The sequence below is a fragment of the Tetrao urogallus genome (genome assembly GCF_951394365.1).
Source record: "Tetrao urogallus genome assembly, chromosome: 18".
In the NCBI taxonomy this organism is placed as follows: Eukaryota; Metazoa; Chordata; class Aves; order Galliformes; family Phasianidae; genus Tetrao; species Tetrao urogallus.
This window is the reverse complement of record NC_136831.1, coordinates 6,293,876-6,309,932: the sequence shown is the minus strand read 5'-3', so window position 1 is coordinate 6,309,932 and position 16,057 is coordinate 6,293,876. Positions and strand designations below refer to the sequence as shown.

General features: G+C 48.5%; 1 protein-coding gene across 1 annotated transcript; it reads left to right on the top strand.

Annotated features, from left to right (window-relative positions):
* Nucleotides 1–774: 774 nt before the first annotated feature.
* Nucleotides 775–13,207, top strand: SRP68 (signal recognition particle 68; the record flags this gene model as incomplete). Its single annotated transcript, XM_079544424.1, has 16 exons — nt 775–883; nt 2,581–2,647; nt 3,191–3,304; nt 4,404–4,599; nt 5,474–5,556; nt 5,735–5,844; nt 6,154–6,236; nt 6,478–6,618; nt 9,307–9,405; nt 9,724–9,788; nt 10,073–10,232; nt 10,732–10,826; nt 11,069–11,198; nt 11,612–11,687; nt 12,494–12,546; nt 12,980–13,207. The coding sequence occupies 16 exons, from the start codon at nt 775–777 to the stop codon at nt 13,205–13,207; spliced, it is 1,809 nt and encodes a 602-aa protein (XP_079400550.1).
* Nucleotides 13,208–16,057: the final 2,850 nt, after the last annotated feature.

The following is a 16,057-nucleotide window of genomic DNA, read 5'->3' as shown; positions in this document are numbered from 1 at the left end:
TGAGAATGTGGCTTTGTTTTTCCCCTTTCCATTTTCCTATCCAGAAGAGGAAATGAGAGATTTGAAATCGGCAAGCAGAGGCCACAGCTCAGTCCCGTGAAGGGACAATGAGCAAAAATAGCTCGTTGTATCGCAGCAGCAGGCTGAGCCCACGGCGTGGGAAGGAGAGGCTTCCTGGGCAGATGGGAATGGAAGAGGTCCCAGAATGGCAGTGAGAGGCCAGGACAGCATCGCCCCAGGGGGCTGCTCCCAAAAACAGGCATTTGTGGGGCTGCGGTGGGCATGGCCTGCTTACCCAGGGCTATGGCTGAGCACACAGCCCATGCCCTGCCCTGGGCGCTCTGCTTAGCGAGGTGCCCTTCCAGGCCTTATTGCAGCTCTGCCTCCTGTGCCCAACCTGCTTCTGAGCTTATAACCTCAGACCCAGCTCGGCTGAGCAGTTCTTCTTTAAAATCTCAACACCCAAACCCCAAAACCACACTAAGGAGAGGTCAGCGTCAGCCTGCCCGGCAGGGCAGAGCACCCGTTTTGCTGGGGGCCCGCGTTAAAACGAGCAGCAGCGGGCGGACGGGGGCCGGCACAGGAGGGCGCAGGACGCAGGGAGCTCCGCGTGGGCTGGATGAGCGCAGGAACCGACCGCCGCGCCCGGGGCTGCCGCGGTCCTCCGCGATCCCATCAGCCCCCGCGGCGGCGGCCGCTCTGGCCACGGCGTCTGCGCGCGGCTCTACTGCCCCGGCCCACAATGCACGGCGGCGAGCGCGGCCCGCGTGCAAGATGGCGGCGGAGCGGCAGGGCGGCCGCGGCGGGGCGGAGGAGAACAAGGAGAACGAGCGGCCGGCGGCGACGCGGAGCGACGGCCTCAGTGACAGCCTGGGGTTGGAGAGTATCCTTTGGAACGGCGGGGGGAGGCGGCGGGATGCGGTGGGATGTGGGAGGCGCGGCCCTGCGGGGCGGTGTGGACGTGGCGGGGTCGGGCCTGGCCGCTTCCCTCAGCGCCGAGCGGGGAGCATCGGGGCCTTTCCTCACGGGGAGAAGGAGCCGGGAGGGGTGAGGGGAGCGGGGCTGCGTGGCCTGGGCTGAGTTCTTCAGTCTGGATTTGATTTTGGCCCTTTGAATGGTGGCTTTGTTCTGTTCGCAGCTCCTTCCCAGGTACACGTCAGCTTTCGGAGCAGAGCTGAGCGCCAGGCTGCGTGCTGTGGTCGCAGTGTTAATGCTTGAAGAGGGCAGCAGTGGATAAATGTAACGGGTGTGCCGGCAGCTCTGCTGGATTTGAGTTTCTGAAGTGTGATGTGGCATGGAAAGCAGCTTTGTGTGTGTGCGTGTGTGTGTGAAACCTGTCCTGCTGCACAGCTGTGATCAGGCTGAGTTTTACCTTCTGGGTGATCCACGTGAAATGAGGCTGCGGGTTTCAGGTCAGCATATGGCAGATGTTAGGAGGTGTGTGACTGCAGGGCAGGAGGCAGAGCCAGCCACTACTGTGGTGGGATCATAGGGTGGTTTGGGTTGGAAGGGACCTCAAAGATCATCCATTTTCAGCCGTTCTGCTGTGGGCAGGGCAGCCAACCACTGGAACAGATCAAGATGCTGAGGGCCCTGCCCAGCCTGGCTGTGAGCACCTGCAAGGATGGGGCATCCATAGCTTCTCTGGTACTGTCAGGGAGAAAACCTAAGACAGCAAACGTGAATTAAATAGAGGATATGGCTTCAGGAAGTAGTGGCAGAGGTTAAGGAAACAATTTGAAAAAAAATCTTTTTAGAATCCTGGAATGGTTTGGGTTGGAAGGAACCTTTAAGATCATGTAGTTCCAACCCCCTGCTGTAGGCAGGGACAATTCCCACTAGACCAGGTTGCTCACAGCCCCATCCAGCCTGGTATTGAGTGCTTCCAGGAAGGGGGCATTCACAACCTTGCTGGGTAGCCTGTTCCAGTGTCTCACCACCACGACAGTAAAGAATTTCTTCCTAATATCTAGTGGTAAATCTTAAGCAGGCAGCAGGAGTGAGGAATGTGTGCCCTCCTATTCGTTGCAGTCTAACTCTTTTACTAATGCAGGCTTTCAGTGCTTAAGCTGTGGAGACTTTTTGATAGGCAGCAGTGATTCTGCTCAGCACTCTATAATACATGTCTCCTTTTCCTGCGGAATGGGATGTTTAAGGGCAGGAAGGCTGCCTTGTTCCAGTTGTGTGAACATAACTGTGTCACAGATAAGATGGGAGGTGCTGAGGTGTAGGTAGGGCAGGCAGTCACACTGGCCCAGATGCTTAATCTTTTTAGCTGGGAACAAAGTATGGCAGCAGCGGGATCTTGTGGTCCTCTGTACACAGAGATGCTTGCAGTATGTGTTAGTCCTGCCTGTCACGATAGACAAAAAGCTCCAGGTAAGCAGTGGAGATGGTTCTTTCAGTCACTTCTTACAGCTGTGGGTTTGTGTCTTTGAAGAGCTTTTGGGTGCTCTCCACCAGCCTCTGTTGAGGGCGTATTTGCTTAATGGAACTTACAGAGTTTCCTGCATTCTTTGGGGATAGAATGTAGAACTGATAGCACGCTGTACTGTCAGCCTGCCTTAACGCAAGTCCCAGTCCTTCAGATTGTGAAGGAATCCCAGCAGCAGCACGGCTTACGACATGGGGACTTCCAGAGGTACAGGTGAGTGAGCAGTGTGGATGTCTTGGAGTTGCTGTCTGTCTCACAGCTGCTGTGACTTGGTTTGCTCTGTTGACACAATAACATTGAAAATATAAACCTGCTGTAGCAGTCAGCAAAATCAGTCTGCCAGGTAAATATCTCTTGTCAAGTTGCTTTGTGTCTTTTTCCTAATGAAGCCTAATTCTTATGACTGTTCCACTGAGCAGTATAAATACTGCTTCTTGTTTTGGAGTTCCTTTTTAAGAGCTTGCTAACGCCTCACTGTGCTCTAACACACAATGAGTGAGCATAAAGAAATTAGACAACAGGGAGAGCATTATTCTGATTTTTCAAGACCAACACTTGTTGCCTGTCCTCCCATTCTTATCCTGTTTATTAGCCACTGCTTTACAGGTCATTTCTTAAACACCTCTCACCTTATGAAGTTCTGAGTTATTCAAACAATGCCTGGCTCAGCCTTTGGTGGCGACTTTCCTTTTCTGATTGGAAACATCAGCAGACATCTGCACAACTGTGGCCAGACTGACCTCTTCTTTCCCTTAGGGGTTATTGCTCCCGGCGGCTGAGGCGGCTCCGAAAAACTCTCAACTTCAAGATGGGGAACAGGCACAAGTTCACTGGGAAGAAAGTAACAGAAGAGATTCTGTCAGACAACAGGTATGGCTGCTGGCTGGAATCCTGTGTTAGGGAGTGGTTGCTTTCTTCCTGAGCATTTGTTTTCATGTGGGCGTCGTGGAAAATGGTTCTGTGCAGCATATGTAGATGTATTTCTGTGAAGACATTTGTGCTGTTGATATTAATAAAAGATGAATGCTCTGGCTGCTGTGCAGGGGAGAGGAACTGCTCGTGTGCTGCTTTCATCTTGTGAATAAGTGGGGAAGGAGCAGCAATAGTCAGTCCTTTTTTTTTTTTTCTTTTTTAATACCTCCCAGTCACTGAAATGGCTTCTTTTCATAGTCAGTAAAGATTACCTGGGTATTAAAGAGGAAATGCTTATGAAAACATGCAGCTAGGAGAGCCGTGTGAATGCTGATAATTCAAGTGCTGCAGCCAGCAAGAACGTGACAGGAGATAGAGCCCATTCCCTTTGAACAAAAGGTTGCAGTTTTTATGTAGGCTTCCAACACCTGGCAGAGTGCTTGTTTGGTGTGTGGGCATAGCCAGGGGCTTGGGCTCATTTCCCAGCTTTTAGAAACACTTGAAACATGTGCTGTGTTGTCTTTTCTTGGTGTTGTTAAGTCAGACACGTTGCAGCCTTCGCTGTGGGGCTCACAGATGTGTTTACCCATTTTGAGCCTGGTTGAAAAGCAACCTGAGATCACAGATCGCTTCTTCTTAGCAGTGTTTGTGCTGCTACAGAATTGTATCAAAACCTCTTCTTCACAGAGTCTCAGGATGGAGGGACCTCAAGGATCACAAAGCTCCAGCCCCCCACCAATGCAGGGCCACCAACCTCCCCATTTCATAGCAGCCCAGGTGCCCAGGGCCCCATCCAACCTGGCCTTGAGCACCTCCAGGGACGGGGCATTCCTCGTTTAACTAATTACACTTCTGTAATGAGAAATACAGAAGAAGAGATGAGAATAATACAAGTTTATGTCCTCATAAAGTGCAGAAACAAAAATGTATGCCTTTTATTAGCCAAGCTAGAGTTCTGTTGGCCAAATTACGGGTCACTTGGCAAAGAGCTGTCAGCGATGTGGCAGTACTTGCTTAAACATCATCATTTTCTCATTAAATCTTCCTCTCTCTGCAGGTATTTGCTGTTGATTCTGATGGATGCAGAGAGAGCGTGGAGTTATGCCATGCAGCTCAAACAGGAGGCCAACACGGAGCCTCGCAAACGCTTCCACCTGCTGTCCCGCCTGCGCAAGGCTGTGAAGCATGCTGAGGAGCTGGAGAGGCTGTGTGAGAGTAACAGAGTGGATGCCAAAACAAAGCTGGAAGCTCAGGTATTCACTGATGCTTTGGTCTTGTTTTACAGCTCAAGCCAAAGAGGGAACTTCTGGATTTTAGGTGAAGAGATTGTCCTCACCTGGCAGTAGGTGATCAGGATGGGCTGTTTCTGGAATCGGGTGATGTCTCCATGCTTGGATTCACTGGTTCTTGCAGCTGCTAGGATTGCAGAAGTAACAGTGACACCAGCCAGGCTGAGGACTTCTAAGTTGTTTATGTGTGTCAAGTGGTTGTCTTTACTTTAAAAAGCAACAGTAAAAAGAATTGGTAGGGAATAAGTTCATAGAATCATGTCATAGAATGGCCTGGGTTGAAAAGGACCACAGTGCTCATCCTATTCCAACCTCCTGCTATGTGCAGGGTCACCAACCTGCAGACCAGGCTGCCCAGAGCCACATCCAGCCCGGCTGATACATCACAGCCCCATAAATATACTTACCTGTTTTCTGCTACTTTGATGTCCCAGGGTAGACACCAGGAGTATAAGCTTTGTGGCTTCAGTTCCTGGAACACAGAAAGCAGCTGTGTTGTGAGCCTGGACTCTGAGTAAGGGTTGCAGTGGTACTCAGCTAAATGGTTGCTTTGTGGTTTGCTGTTGAAAAAGATGTCTTGTGACATTTGTGGGCCGTGTTGGTTATATAACAAGCAGGAAACATGTTTTCTTCCATCTCCTTAGAAATGTCAGTTTAACAAAACAACAAAAAACCCTTCCTTAGGCATTAACATGTAATTTAAATCAGTTTGTTTCTGTGGGAAGATCAGACAACAAGGGTAAGGGATGATCACTTACTCTAGATGTCACAGCAGCCTTTATGCTAAGACCAGGCTGTCGTGGGAAGATCAGCTTGCTTACCCTTGTGTTGTCTGCAGGCATACATGGCTTACCTCACAGGGATGCTTCGTTTTGAGCACCAGGAGTGGAAAGCAGCAATGGAGGCTTTCAACAAGTGCAAGTGAGTCCCTCACTTTTAGTAAACAGCATGGGGGTAAGCATGGGGTTGAAGGCTGCACGTGCAGTAGCTGCGAGCTGATCAGGTAACTGCATTCAACCAGGAGGTGCCACTGAAGAAGAGTAGCAGTCTCCAGATTATGGACATCCCACTGTGGTGTTAATGTGTGTTTTTCTGCTAGGACCATCTATGAGAAGCTGGCCAATGCTTTCACAGAAGAACAAGCTGTGCTGTACAACCAGCGTGTGGAGGAGATCTCTCCCAACATTCGTTACTGTGCCTATAATATTGGTAAGGGAAGTGGCTGCTTCACCTCCAGGCACCAATGAGCTTGCTCATGGGAAGGGAACATTGGCTTCTAAATGCTGCTCTAAGTGACATAGGAGCAAGCCTAGATACAGATACAGTTTTCCAGGTTGTTTTTTTTCTTTAGGACAAAATATTAATTCTCAGTGGTTTGCATATGAAGTCAGAGTAAAAATAAATGTGTATCCTTCTTGCCCACAAATCCCCAGTTCTCCAGTATAAGGTGTGTTGGCTATCCATTAAAATAATTTCTGAATTCAGATGAAATACATCCTGATGTGTTAAATCTTACAGGTGACCAGTCGGCTATGAATGAGCTGATGCAGATGAGGCTGAGGTCTGGTGGCACTGAAGGTCTTCTTGCTGAAAAACTGGAGGTAACTTTCTGAATATTGGAACCCAAGCATGCAAACATCACTTCTTTGAGCATAAATATTGCTGCAGCACACCACTAAGAGTCAGTGCATATCAGGAGAGCACGAGTAAGCTCATCTGTGGGAAGCCACACTCCTGGGGAGGTGGGGGGAGAAGCCTTCAGATTTCAATGTAATCCATTCTGGATTCTTTAAGTTTGGATTCTTTATGTTTGGGCTCATCATCTTGGTCCATTCTCCACAGGCACTGATTACCCAAACTCGAGCAAAGCAGGCAGCCACAATGAGTGAAGTGGAGTGGAGAGGAAGAACTGTTCCTGTGAAGATAGACAAAGTGAGGATCTTCTTGCTGGGCCTGGCAGACAATGAGGCTGCCATTGTCCAGGTAAGTCAGGAATCATCTCCAATGTCTGTTCTAATTGTCCTCTTTACTTCACCCTGTGAGATAAAACTCGATGCCTGGGCTGTAACCTTTTCTCAAACTTGTGGTCAAAAGGCTAAAATTAAAAGTGGAGAAGTATGATGCTGAGCTGCTCCAACTGAAGACAAGCAGAAGGAAACGTTCTGTAAAGATCTCCTCTTTCCAGCAACAAGAAGCACTTCTGCCAGATGAAGTAGCTGCTCTGAAGTTTAGAGCACTCTCTTGTTGCCTTGAGCAAATCTTCCAAAGCAGGAAGATGATTGGTAAATGGCAGGAGGCAAATTCATCTCGAATGTAACTCTTCCAGAAGCACACACTATGCACGCTTTTAATACTGCAGCCAAGAGTTTTCTGTGGTGTCCAGATGGTCTGTTCTGCAGACAGCATCTTGGAGGAGGCACTGCAGAGGTCTTTAGCAGCAGCTGTTGCCCCTGATGATGGGCTTTGTGGAGCACCAAAAAACTGCACATCAACAGGAGAAAAATGAGGATAAATACTAATTTAAATGATAAAATGAAAATCTCACAAAAGCATACGGCAGGACAGGGGCAGGAGATGATAGTAAGGAGGCAGTCTGATAGGACAGGTAGGGTAGGGCTGGGTAGGAAACATTAGTGTTCACTAGTTTTGCCAGGCTCTGGTGGTGCTGTTACAGTTTTAGTAGGTATACACTGGTATGGCCAGCAGGTGGAAGTGCAGCTTAGAGTTCCTGCTCCCTGCTTTAATTCCCGTCCTGTGAGAGCAGCAGATGGATGGTGTCAGTGAAGTTGCCCTCTTTGTTCCATAAGGCAGTGGCAGAGCAGCAACCTGAAATCTCCAGTCTTGCTTTGTGGTCCTTGGAACCTCTGTAAACAGGAATTGTGTCATCACAACTAGCAGTGGTGAGAGCTGAACACAGAGATCAGTATTTACGTTACCAGAGGGCTGGAGCTGGGCTGTTCTGCAGTCAGAGGGTCAGCTGTGATGGACAGTCCAGCTTCACCTCCATGAGCTGTCACTGCTGGGATCTTTGGCACCTTTCAGCTCAGAGGAGTAGCAGAAACTCGTGTATCAACAGCATTCCTCAGAACTCATTGAGAAACAAACACACGTGGATGTGCTTTGAGGAAAGGCAGAGATTCTCAGCCTTCAGTGTCTTGTTGGCAACTGGAGAAACAACTCCAAGCTTAAAATTGTTTCTGCCACCCTTTTTGTAGACCTGAATGCATGACTTCAAGAGCCACATTGGTTCTCTCTAGGCAGGTGCACTTGTTTCTCAGTTTTACTCTCTGCTATCTTGCAAATCAGAGCACGAACTTATTTCCGTGCACAACTTGCTTCACCTTAGGAATTTCTGCTTAGAAACGAAAGCCTTTGTTCCACTGCATGGCCCAGCCCTCTCCTGTTTGTGCTTGACTGATGATCTCTGTCTGTTTTCATTTTTGTGCGTGCAGTGAGATGGCTGCATTCTGCTGGGTGAGGCTGAGAATGCTGCCAGACTTGTCTCTGGTTGTTCTCAGTAGTCCATCCCACCTCAAAAGTTCCTGCAGCAAACACACACACACACACACACACACACCACCCCAAAACCCCAAGAACCCCCCCACCTTCCTTTTAGGTCGGGATAGGTGAGGCTTTGTGAGGCAAATAACAAAAAAATAACATTCCTTCCTAGGTTTGCAAACCTTACCAGAGGAGAGGCTTTCAATGGTAAAGCTCAGCAGTTTTTCACAGGAACTTAAGCTCTGAAAAGAGGGGGCTGTGCAGCTTTTCTGAAAGTAATACAAGCAAAAATGTCTTCAGGCCGTTGGTTTTTTGTTTTCTTTTTGGCCAATCTCAAGTTCACTGCGTTAAATTTTGCTCTTCCCAGGTTAATCATTCCTACAATTGGTGAGGTTGGGATTTGTTTCTGGGCAGTTTCATTTTGCCAAATCAGTCAGAGTGGTTTTGGGCACGTTGTTTAATTGGCTGTGCCAGTCCATTTGGCAAAAATCAGGCTTCACCTTGGTTTTTTTGTGTGGCTTTCTTCGAAGGTGTTTCCAAATCTTGTTTTGGGGGGCAGGAGGCCAAAAACTTCTGCATGTTTTGATCAGATTTGTCCTGACAGCAGAAAACGCCTAACAGCTCATTCACAGCTACTGAAATACAGGCCTGCTTAAAAAAAAAAAAACCAAATGCTTCAAACAAACTCATTATTGCCACTGAGCATCACTCAAGTGGGAGTGTAGAGAAGATAGTCATCTAGGAGTTTGTAGCAGAGAGAAAAGCTAAATCAGCATAACAAGAGCAATCTGCATTGGTGCTTTGCCAGGTCGGTAAGGCTCAGCTCTTCTGTTTGTTGGCCCTTTCCTCCAGCACAGCCCAACCTCTGCCGTTCTCAGAGCTGCTGTGGGCTGCTGGGATGGCAGCAGCTGCAGGATGAGGTGAGCAGAGCTGCCCGTGCTGGGCCTGCAGTGCTGTGGAGCTCTGACCAGCTGCCCTACAGCTTCTGTTCAGTTCCTGGCACTTGGTCCCCTGAAGTGCATCAGAACTGCAGGTTGGGTTCTGTCTGCCCTGGGTGTCGATGCCGTAGTTTGGGAGAAACTTGCTTTAATCCCCTTTGTTAACGCTTGTACTGTGGGATGTGAAAGAGAGAAATGTGTGACAAATGTCTTCATTCTGCTCTCCTCTCAGGCAGAAAATGAGGAGACCAGGGAACGTTTGTTTGAGTCTTTGCTCAGTGAGTGCAGAGACGCCATTCAGGCGGTGCGGGAAGACCTGAAACCAGACCAGGTAAGCACCAAACATCAGCGGTCCTACATTTAACTGCTAATATAGCTTCTAAATGTAGTTCTGCTCTGGGACTGATTCATTATTGTCTAGCTTGCTTAACAGCAAGAATCTTTATTTTGACTTTCTTTACTAAAAATTTCCATGGTAGTTTATCACCTCTGATTGTATTCAGGGTCGGTATGAGTGAATGACAGTGCAGAAGCCCAGAGCTGATTCAGCTCTGTGATTCACCTGACCCTCGAGTTGTTCCTGATGTTTTCTTTCACCAGCAACCTGTGTAAGTATTGTCACACAGCATTTTGTCCCCGATTTCCACAGAAGCAACGGGAGCACTCTCTGGAAGGTGATTCTGGGAAGGTGTCCAACATACAGTACTTACACAGGTAATGGGCAAACACTGCTGCCAGCGTGAAGAAATCACACTCCTGTCAGTGTTTTATTTCTGTTTGTTTTGTTCTGTGAGGGTTTTTTGTCTCGGACCTCTCAGGTCTCACAGGATGACTGTGCAGATAAGATCTGATTCATGTGGCTTTGAAAGGATTTTACTTAAGACTTCCAGGTTGACTTTTCAGATGGTTCTGCTCCTACTAGTATCAGCCCGGATGGGGGGAGGAGCCTTTTCAGAACAGAGCCATGTCCCAGCAGCGCTAATGAGATCTCTTTGCAGTTATCTGACTTACATCAAGCTGTCCACCGCCATCAAGCGCAATGAGAGCATGGCAAAGTCCCTGCAGAAGGCACTGCTGCAGCAGCAGCGCTCAGAAGAGGATGGCAAACGCACCCCACGGCCTCAGGACCTGATCCGCCTTTATGATATCATTCTACAGGTGGGTGCAGAACAGCCTGCCTCCACTTTGTCCTCCCTGCACTTTGTCCTCCCTCCCATTTATCCTCCCATGCAGTTTTCCTGTAGTTTTTCTGTCTGGTTCATACAGCTGCCGTTGTTTCTGCTGGCTGGAGAAAGCAGCAGCTCAAAAAGCCCTGTGCTTGTTCTTCATAAGCAGTTTCTCCATTTCTCACATATGTTTTCAATTAACTGTGGGAGCCCGTGGCTCAGGAGGTTCTGAATGGGAAAGGAGGCTTAGGAAAGAATTACTTCATCTGAAATCTTAGGAGTCTTTGTCCTAATTCCTGTTTGTGTCAGGAAATCTGTCCTGAGGGCAAACATGTACAAGTTTCAGTCAGTGTCCTTTGTAAGATTAGCATACTGATAATTAGAAAACTGGAAACTATGTTCATGGGAGCGTAGTGCTGAGTATTAAAAGGGCCAGCTTTCCAGATTCCAGAGGAAAACAACGCCTGAATTTGTTACTCTGTTTTGCACAGAACCTCGTGGAACTGACACAGCTTCCTGGCCTGGAAGAGGACAAGAATTTCCAAAAAGAGATTGGGTTGAAGACGCTTGTGTACAAAGCTTACAGGTGACTGAGAAACAGCCAGGTGCCCTCCAGCAGGCATTACACGTTCAGAGGCTGTTATCCCAAGGCTTTATGCACATTACAGGACTCTGATGCAGTTTCCTCTGCCCTTTTGTGAACTGAAGAGTGGTTGCTAAGGGGAAGCTGGCCAGACGTGCTTAATGGGCTCTGTTATCAGGGATTTGAGTTGTAAAAGGTGTGGATAACAAACACGGTCACGTCAGGGCCACTCTTTACTGTTGCAGGTGTTTCTTCATTGCACAGTCCTATGTACTGGTCAAGAAGTGGAGTGAAGCTCTGGTTTTATATGAAAGAGTGCTGAAATACGCTGGTGAAGTTCAGTCAGGAGCTGGAGCTTTTACAAACAGCTTGAAGGTAGGAACCCAGTGCTGTGTGCAGAGTGGAGCTGAAGTTAATGAGAAAGCCTTGGCGCATTATTTATTGTCAATTAGGCACCAGGCCATTAAAATTCAGGGCTGATCTTCAAGTGGCAAAATTAATAATCTGAGTATGACTTCGTGACCTGCTGTTCTTTGTAGTGATGTGGAGCTGTTTTGACAGGCCGTGTGCTTTGGAGGAGGTGGCCTTGCTGTAAGAGCTCCCTAGCACTTTTCCATGCTTTGTGTCATGCTGTATTTGTAGCTTCTTAAGGGCTGTCCTGGAGTTTGTCCTCTTCTGGAAAGGCTTATTAGCTCTAGCACTTAATTTTTCAGTCCCTTGTCAGATTTTACTTTTGCCCTCACTCTGGCATGTCTCAGCCTTGCACTTCATTTCTTTTCATGCCCTAGGAGCTGCCTGACGTGCAGGATCTGATCACTCAAGTCAATGCAGAAAAATACTCCTTGCAAGCAGCAGCTATATTGGGTGAGTTCTAGAATTATACCAGAGTTATAACTTGTCTTGAATAATGCTCCTGCAGCTGTTCAATTTCTTTTGTTTCATTTCTGAAGTTCAAGTGTCTTTCCACATAAACTCTGACTTATGGAGGCTCCTAAAAATGGTTTCTTCCCAGTTGTAGCTTTTCAATCTGCTTGTAGTGCAGCCAGGCAACCATTGACTGGACGCTTGGCATCTTGCTCCCTGCCTGGAGTTGCAAATGTGCTTCCTCAGGACATGCATCTGTTTTGGTAACCTGCTCAGAATACTTTGTTTAGTGTTTAATTTTCCTCCTGCAAACAAATTGGGTTCAGTACGTAGCACTTCCTTGACAGCAGCACCAGCTCTCGTTGACCTTACCTTATATTTGCCTATCTGGGAAAAGTGCTTAAGAATGTGAGTGTGGACCAGGTTAGGGGAGCTGGAGGGGGGTGGATGAACTCTGTGACTTCTTGAGCTGCTGGTTTTGCAGGGCCTGCTGCTGGATAAAGATAAGTGACAAACTGCCTTGTCTTTTATTGCCTCTTATTGGTGTTGTCTTTCATCAGCTCTTGCTTAACTCAAATTGGTGCTTCTTTCAGGAGCTCCTACAGCCGTGACATGGAGAAGCTCTCCATCACTGCAGTGCTGTGGTGGCTGTTACTCAATCTGCGTGGTTCTCTTTGTCTAGAAAGCAAGCTGCCTCTACCACAAATGTTGTTTTGTACATCCCAGAAAGCAAGGACACAGCTCAGCCTAGGGAACAGCTGAAGATCTTCTCTGTTATCCTTAGCACCTTTTCTTTAATTTTGCAGATGCAAATGATAATCATGAGACTGAGTCTCCGTCTCAGGTCAAGGATGGCAAGGTAAGAGCTAAGAGTTCTGTCAAATTAAAGAAGTGCTCTTTAATGAATATTGCTTTAAACCTGTTACCTGAGTGTCTCTTGAAATCAAGAAATGTCAGGTTAATTGGAGCTCTGTCAGGGCTGCAGTGGGTGAGAGGTTTTTGTCGTCTTGTTTTCCTTCTGTGAGTGCCGAAGGTGGCTGAAGGGTGGAGTTCCTCAGCTTGGAACAGCTTGCAGCTTCCTACGTGCCACTTTGTATTGTTGTTTGGTTAGCTTTCTCCTTGTGTTTGAGGAGGTTATCTAGAGCAAGGCTTTAGGAGGGGATCAAAGCATTCCCAAGGGCCCAAGCTGTCACACATGGGATTTTCAGCTTTGGTCAGTGCTGCTGATTTCTCTGTGCCTGGTGGGCTTGTGGGCTGTGTTTAACTTGCCTTTTTGCGTTGCTCTCTTTCAGCCACTCTCAGAACGGTTTGAGACCTTCTGTCTGGATCCTTCTCTGGTCAGCAAGCAAGTCAGCCTCGTGCACTTCCCTCCGGGCTTCCAGCCCATCCCATGCAAACCCTTGTTCTTTGACCTGGCCCTTAATCATGTTGCTTTCCCACCTCTGGAGGACAAGGTGGAGCAGAAGGCCAAGAGTGGCCTCACAGGATACATAAAGGGCATCTTTGGATTCAAAAGTTAACCAGGACCCCTCTGAGGAACAGAGGTTTTAATCTGTGTTGAAGGAGAAGCTCCAAGAGGTTCTAGGACATAAACATCTGCACCTGAAACCAACAGAGGGGGAGGCTTTGCCATCTCCTTCCCTGTGTTCTGTGTGTATGTCTGTGCACTCACACTCTCTCCTGGTGTATTAAAGACAAGCAATCTGTTCAGAGACTGAAGTACACTATAAATAGCTGAAAATAATTTGGAGCACAGACACATGGCGTCCTGCTCGGAGGAGTTGGAGTGTGCTTTGTGGCTGTGTTGGGGGTTGGTACACGTTCACTTACAAGGCACAGGCATAACTTGATTCTCCCTCTGCACTGTTATTTGGCATGGATTTTGTTCCAGAAATTTGGGTATGATGGGGAAATGAGGCAACACTGGAACAGTAAGCTGAGGCTGCCTACACAACATGTGGAAACAGCCAGGGGGGGCTCCTTGCCTTTCAGCTCCCAGCCCCTGCTGAGGATCATGTATAGTTATGTAAAGAGGAATTTCTTTATTGTTTAACATTCAGCAGTCACAAACCAGAGCCTCTTTCCTTATCAGTAAGGATGGTAACTACTGTAGCAAATGCTAATGGTTACCCCTGTTGTGTTGGCTTGTAACTGGAGTTTGTGCTTGGGGCTGATAGGGTTGTTCTTTGTTGATCCACGCTCTGTTAGGTGACTAAATGCAGTATCAAACCCGTTGCTGCAAGGCTTTCCTTGGGAAGCTGCAGCTTTGTGGGTGTCTGTAGGGATAGCTGCTTGATCTTCACGGGAAGCTGGGGCTCTGGGTGTTCATTCTATCTCTGATCTAAACCTTGTCTGTTGCTTTTTCCTCATCCTTTGCTGGTAGATGAGCCCGACAGCAGAACTAAGCGACTGCTGGGTTCTTGAGTGATGGCTCTTGGTTCTCCTGAAGCAGCTGGGTGCTGTGGTGATGGGCACTTCCAGAATGCCAGTAACTTCATAATCACATTCATTGAAGAGGGAAGGGTGGGGGGGGGGAAAAAAAAGCACATGGGCAGAACTGGTCCTAAATAAAGTGTTTGGAAGCTCTCGTCAGCCAAGTTTGGGTTCTCAGTGTTTGCAGCTGGGAGTGGAACGCTGCATTGTTCTGCCTGCCTTGTCTGCACTGTGCCGTGTCCCCGTGTTTAGGCACTGCAGTTAATAGGGGTGGGAGCAGAAGAATGGCTTTAAATGATTTGACTGTTGTGGGAATGATGAATGAGGGGAATTAATTTTCATTTCAAGCTGAATGTTCTCTGCTTTGTTCTGAGCTGACAGGTGGGTTCTCAGAGTACAGAGCAGCTTTCAAGAGGAGGAGGGGGAGCCTCTTGTTTTGTGTGCAGTTCTTTCAGTGGAGATTTTTGGTGTTCTGGCAAGTTCCATTAGCCCGCATACAGCAGGGGGTTTCACAGCAGAGGGGAGTTGTGGAAATGAAGCACTGAGGGCTGTTTATTCACCAGGTGATGATTTCTAGGACAGCCTTGGATGGCAGACTTCCCATGAAGCCAGTTTCCCTTTGCACGAGGAGAGGTCCTGCGGTAACTGAGCTGTCAGCTGGTTGATGGCTTCGTGGTGCTTTAATCTGAGCTCTCTTCTGCTTTTCTGCCATCAGTTTGAGAGCCGTCGTCCTGTTTGATTTGCGAGCCAGGCTCCTTTCTGCCCTCCTGCCACAGGTCTGTGGTGCCTGGATTGATTCCAGTGAAACTGGTATTGCCACCACTCTAATTTGTCACTGTTACAGAAAGCCAGGAGCAACATAAAGCATCGTGCAGAAGATAACTGATTCGTTGGATGCAGATAAGGAACCTGCAAACAATAAAGTCCTTTTCCTGACCTCTGAGGCGTGCAGTTGGTTGAGCACAACGCTCTGAGCGTTCAGAGGACAGAGGCTTCGGAGGCAGGCTGACACCAAAGCCTGGAATGGCAAAAATAAGATGCAGGCAGCAGGAGTTGTGAGGGAGCAGCACAGGCAGGTCTGAAATGTTTGTACAGAACAGAAGGGTGCCCTCGGAACTGGTGTGTGATCAGTTGTGCCACCGGAGCACGGAGCAGAGTGCGGGTTGGTGATGGTAGAAACCTGCTTCCTTATTGCTCAGCTCCTCGGTCGGACTGCTGTTGGCTGGGAAGGACGTTCTCTCCTCCCATGCCATGCAGTCCTTGGCAGTGCCCTCGAGCAGGAAGCAAAGGGTGGTGATGGCCTTCAGTCAGTTGTGCGGTGCCTTTGGTCTCACATTCATTAAAACAGTGCTGTTTTAATTACGGGCCGAGCAGCTCGTGCCTGCTATGGCTGCATCCATCAGAAGATGGGATCCGTCGCTGCTGAGGGCTGCCGTGGTCAGGTGGTGCCTTCAGCCACGTTCACTCCAGGGCCCAGTGACAGCGGGTCGGTGTTGAGGAGCTGATGGATGGATGTCAGTAGGGGAAATGATGAACGTCAAGCAAAGCAGGCGGCTGGAAGAACCAGGGGAGAGGTAACGTGGGGTGGGAATAGTCTGAGCTGAGAGCTCCTAGACAACACAATCTTCCTTGTTTTTAAAGGCGGTGTTTTAGAGCTGTTACTACAACAAACCCACAGCGCTTTGCAATGCTTCGGAGTGGAAACATTCCAGGTGAGTGGAACTGTGGCTGTCGCCCTCTGAGCACACAACCAGCTCAACCAGCAGCTCAGATGGAGGGCTGGGAAATCCCCATTCTCTGACAGCAGGAGTGATTCTGCCCACCCCATGGCTCAGGGTGTGATTTGAGATGTATGGGTTGTTCCAAAGCACGTAGGAAAAGGTGGAGGTGGGTTGGCTTGTGGAAGAAGCAGAGAGGGAGGTCTGATGAGAGCAGGG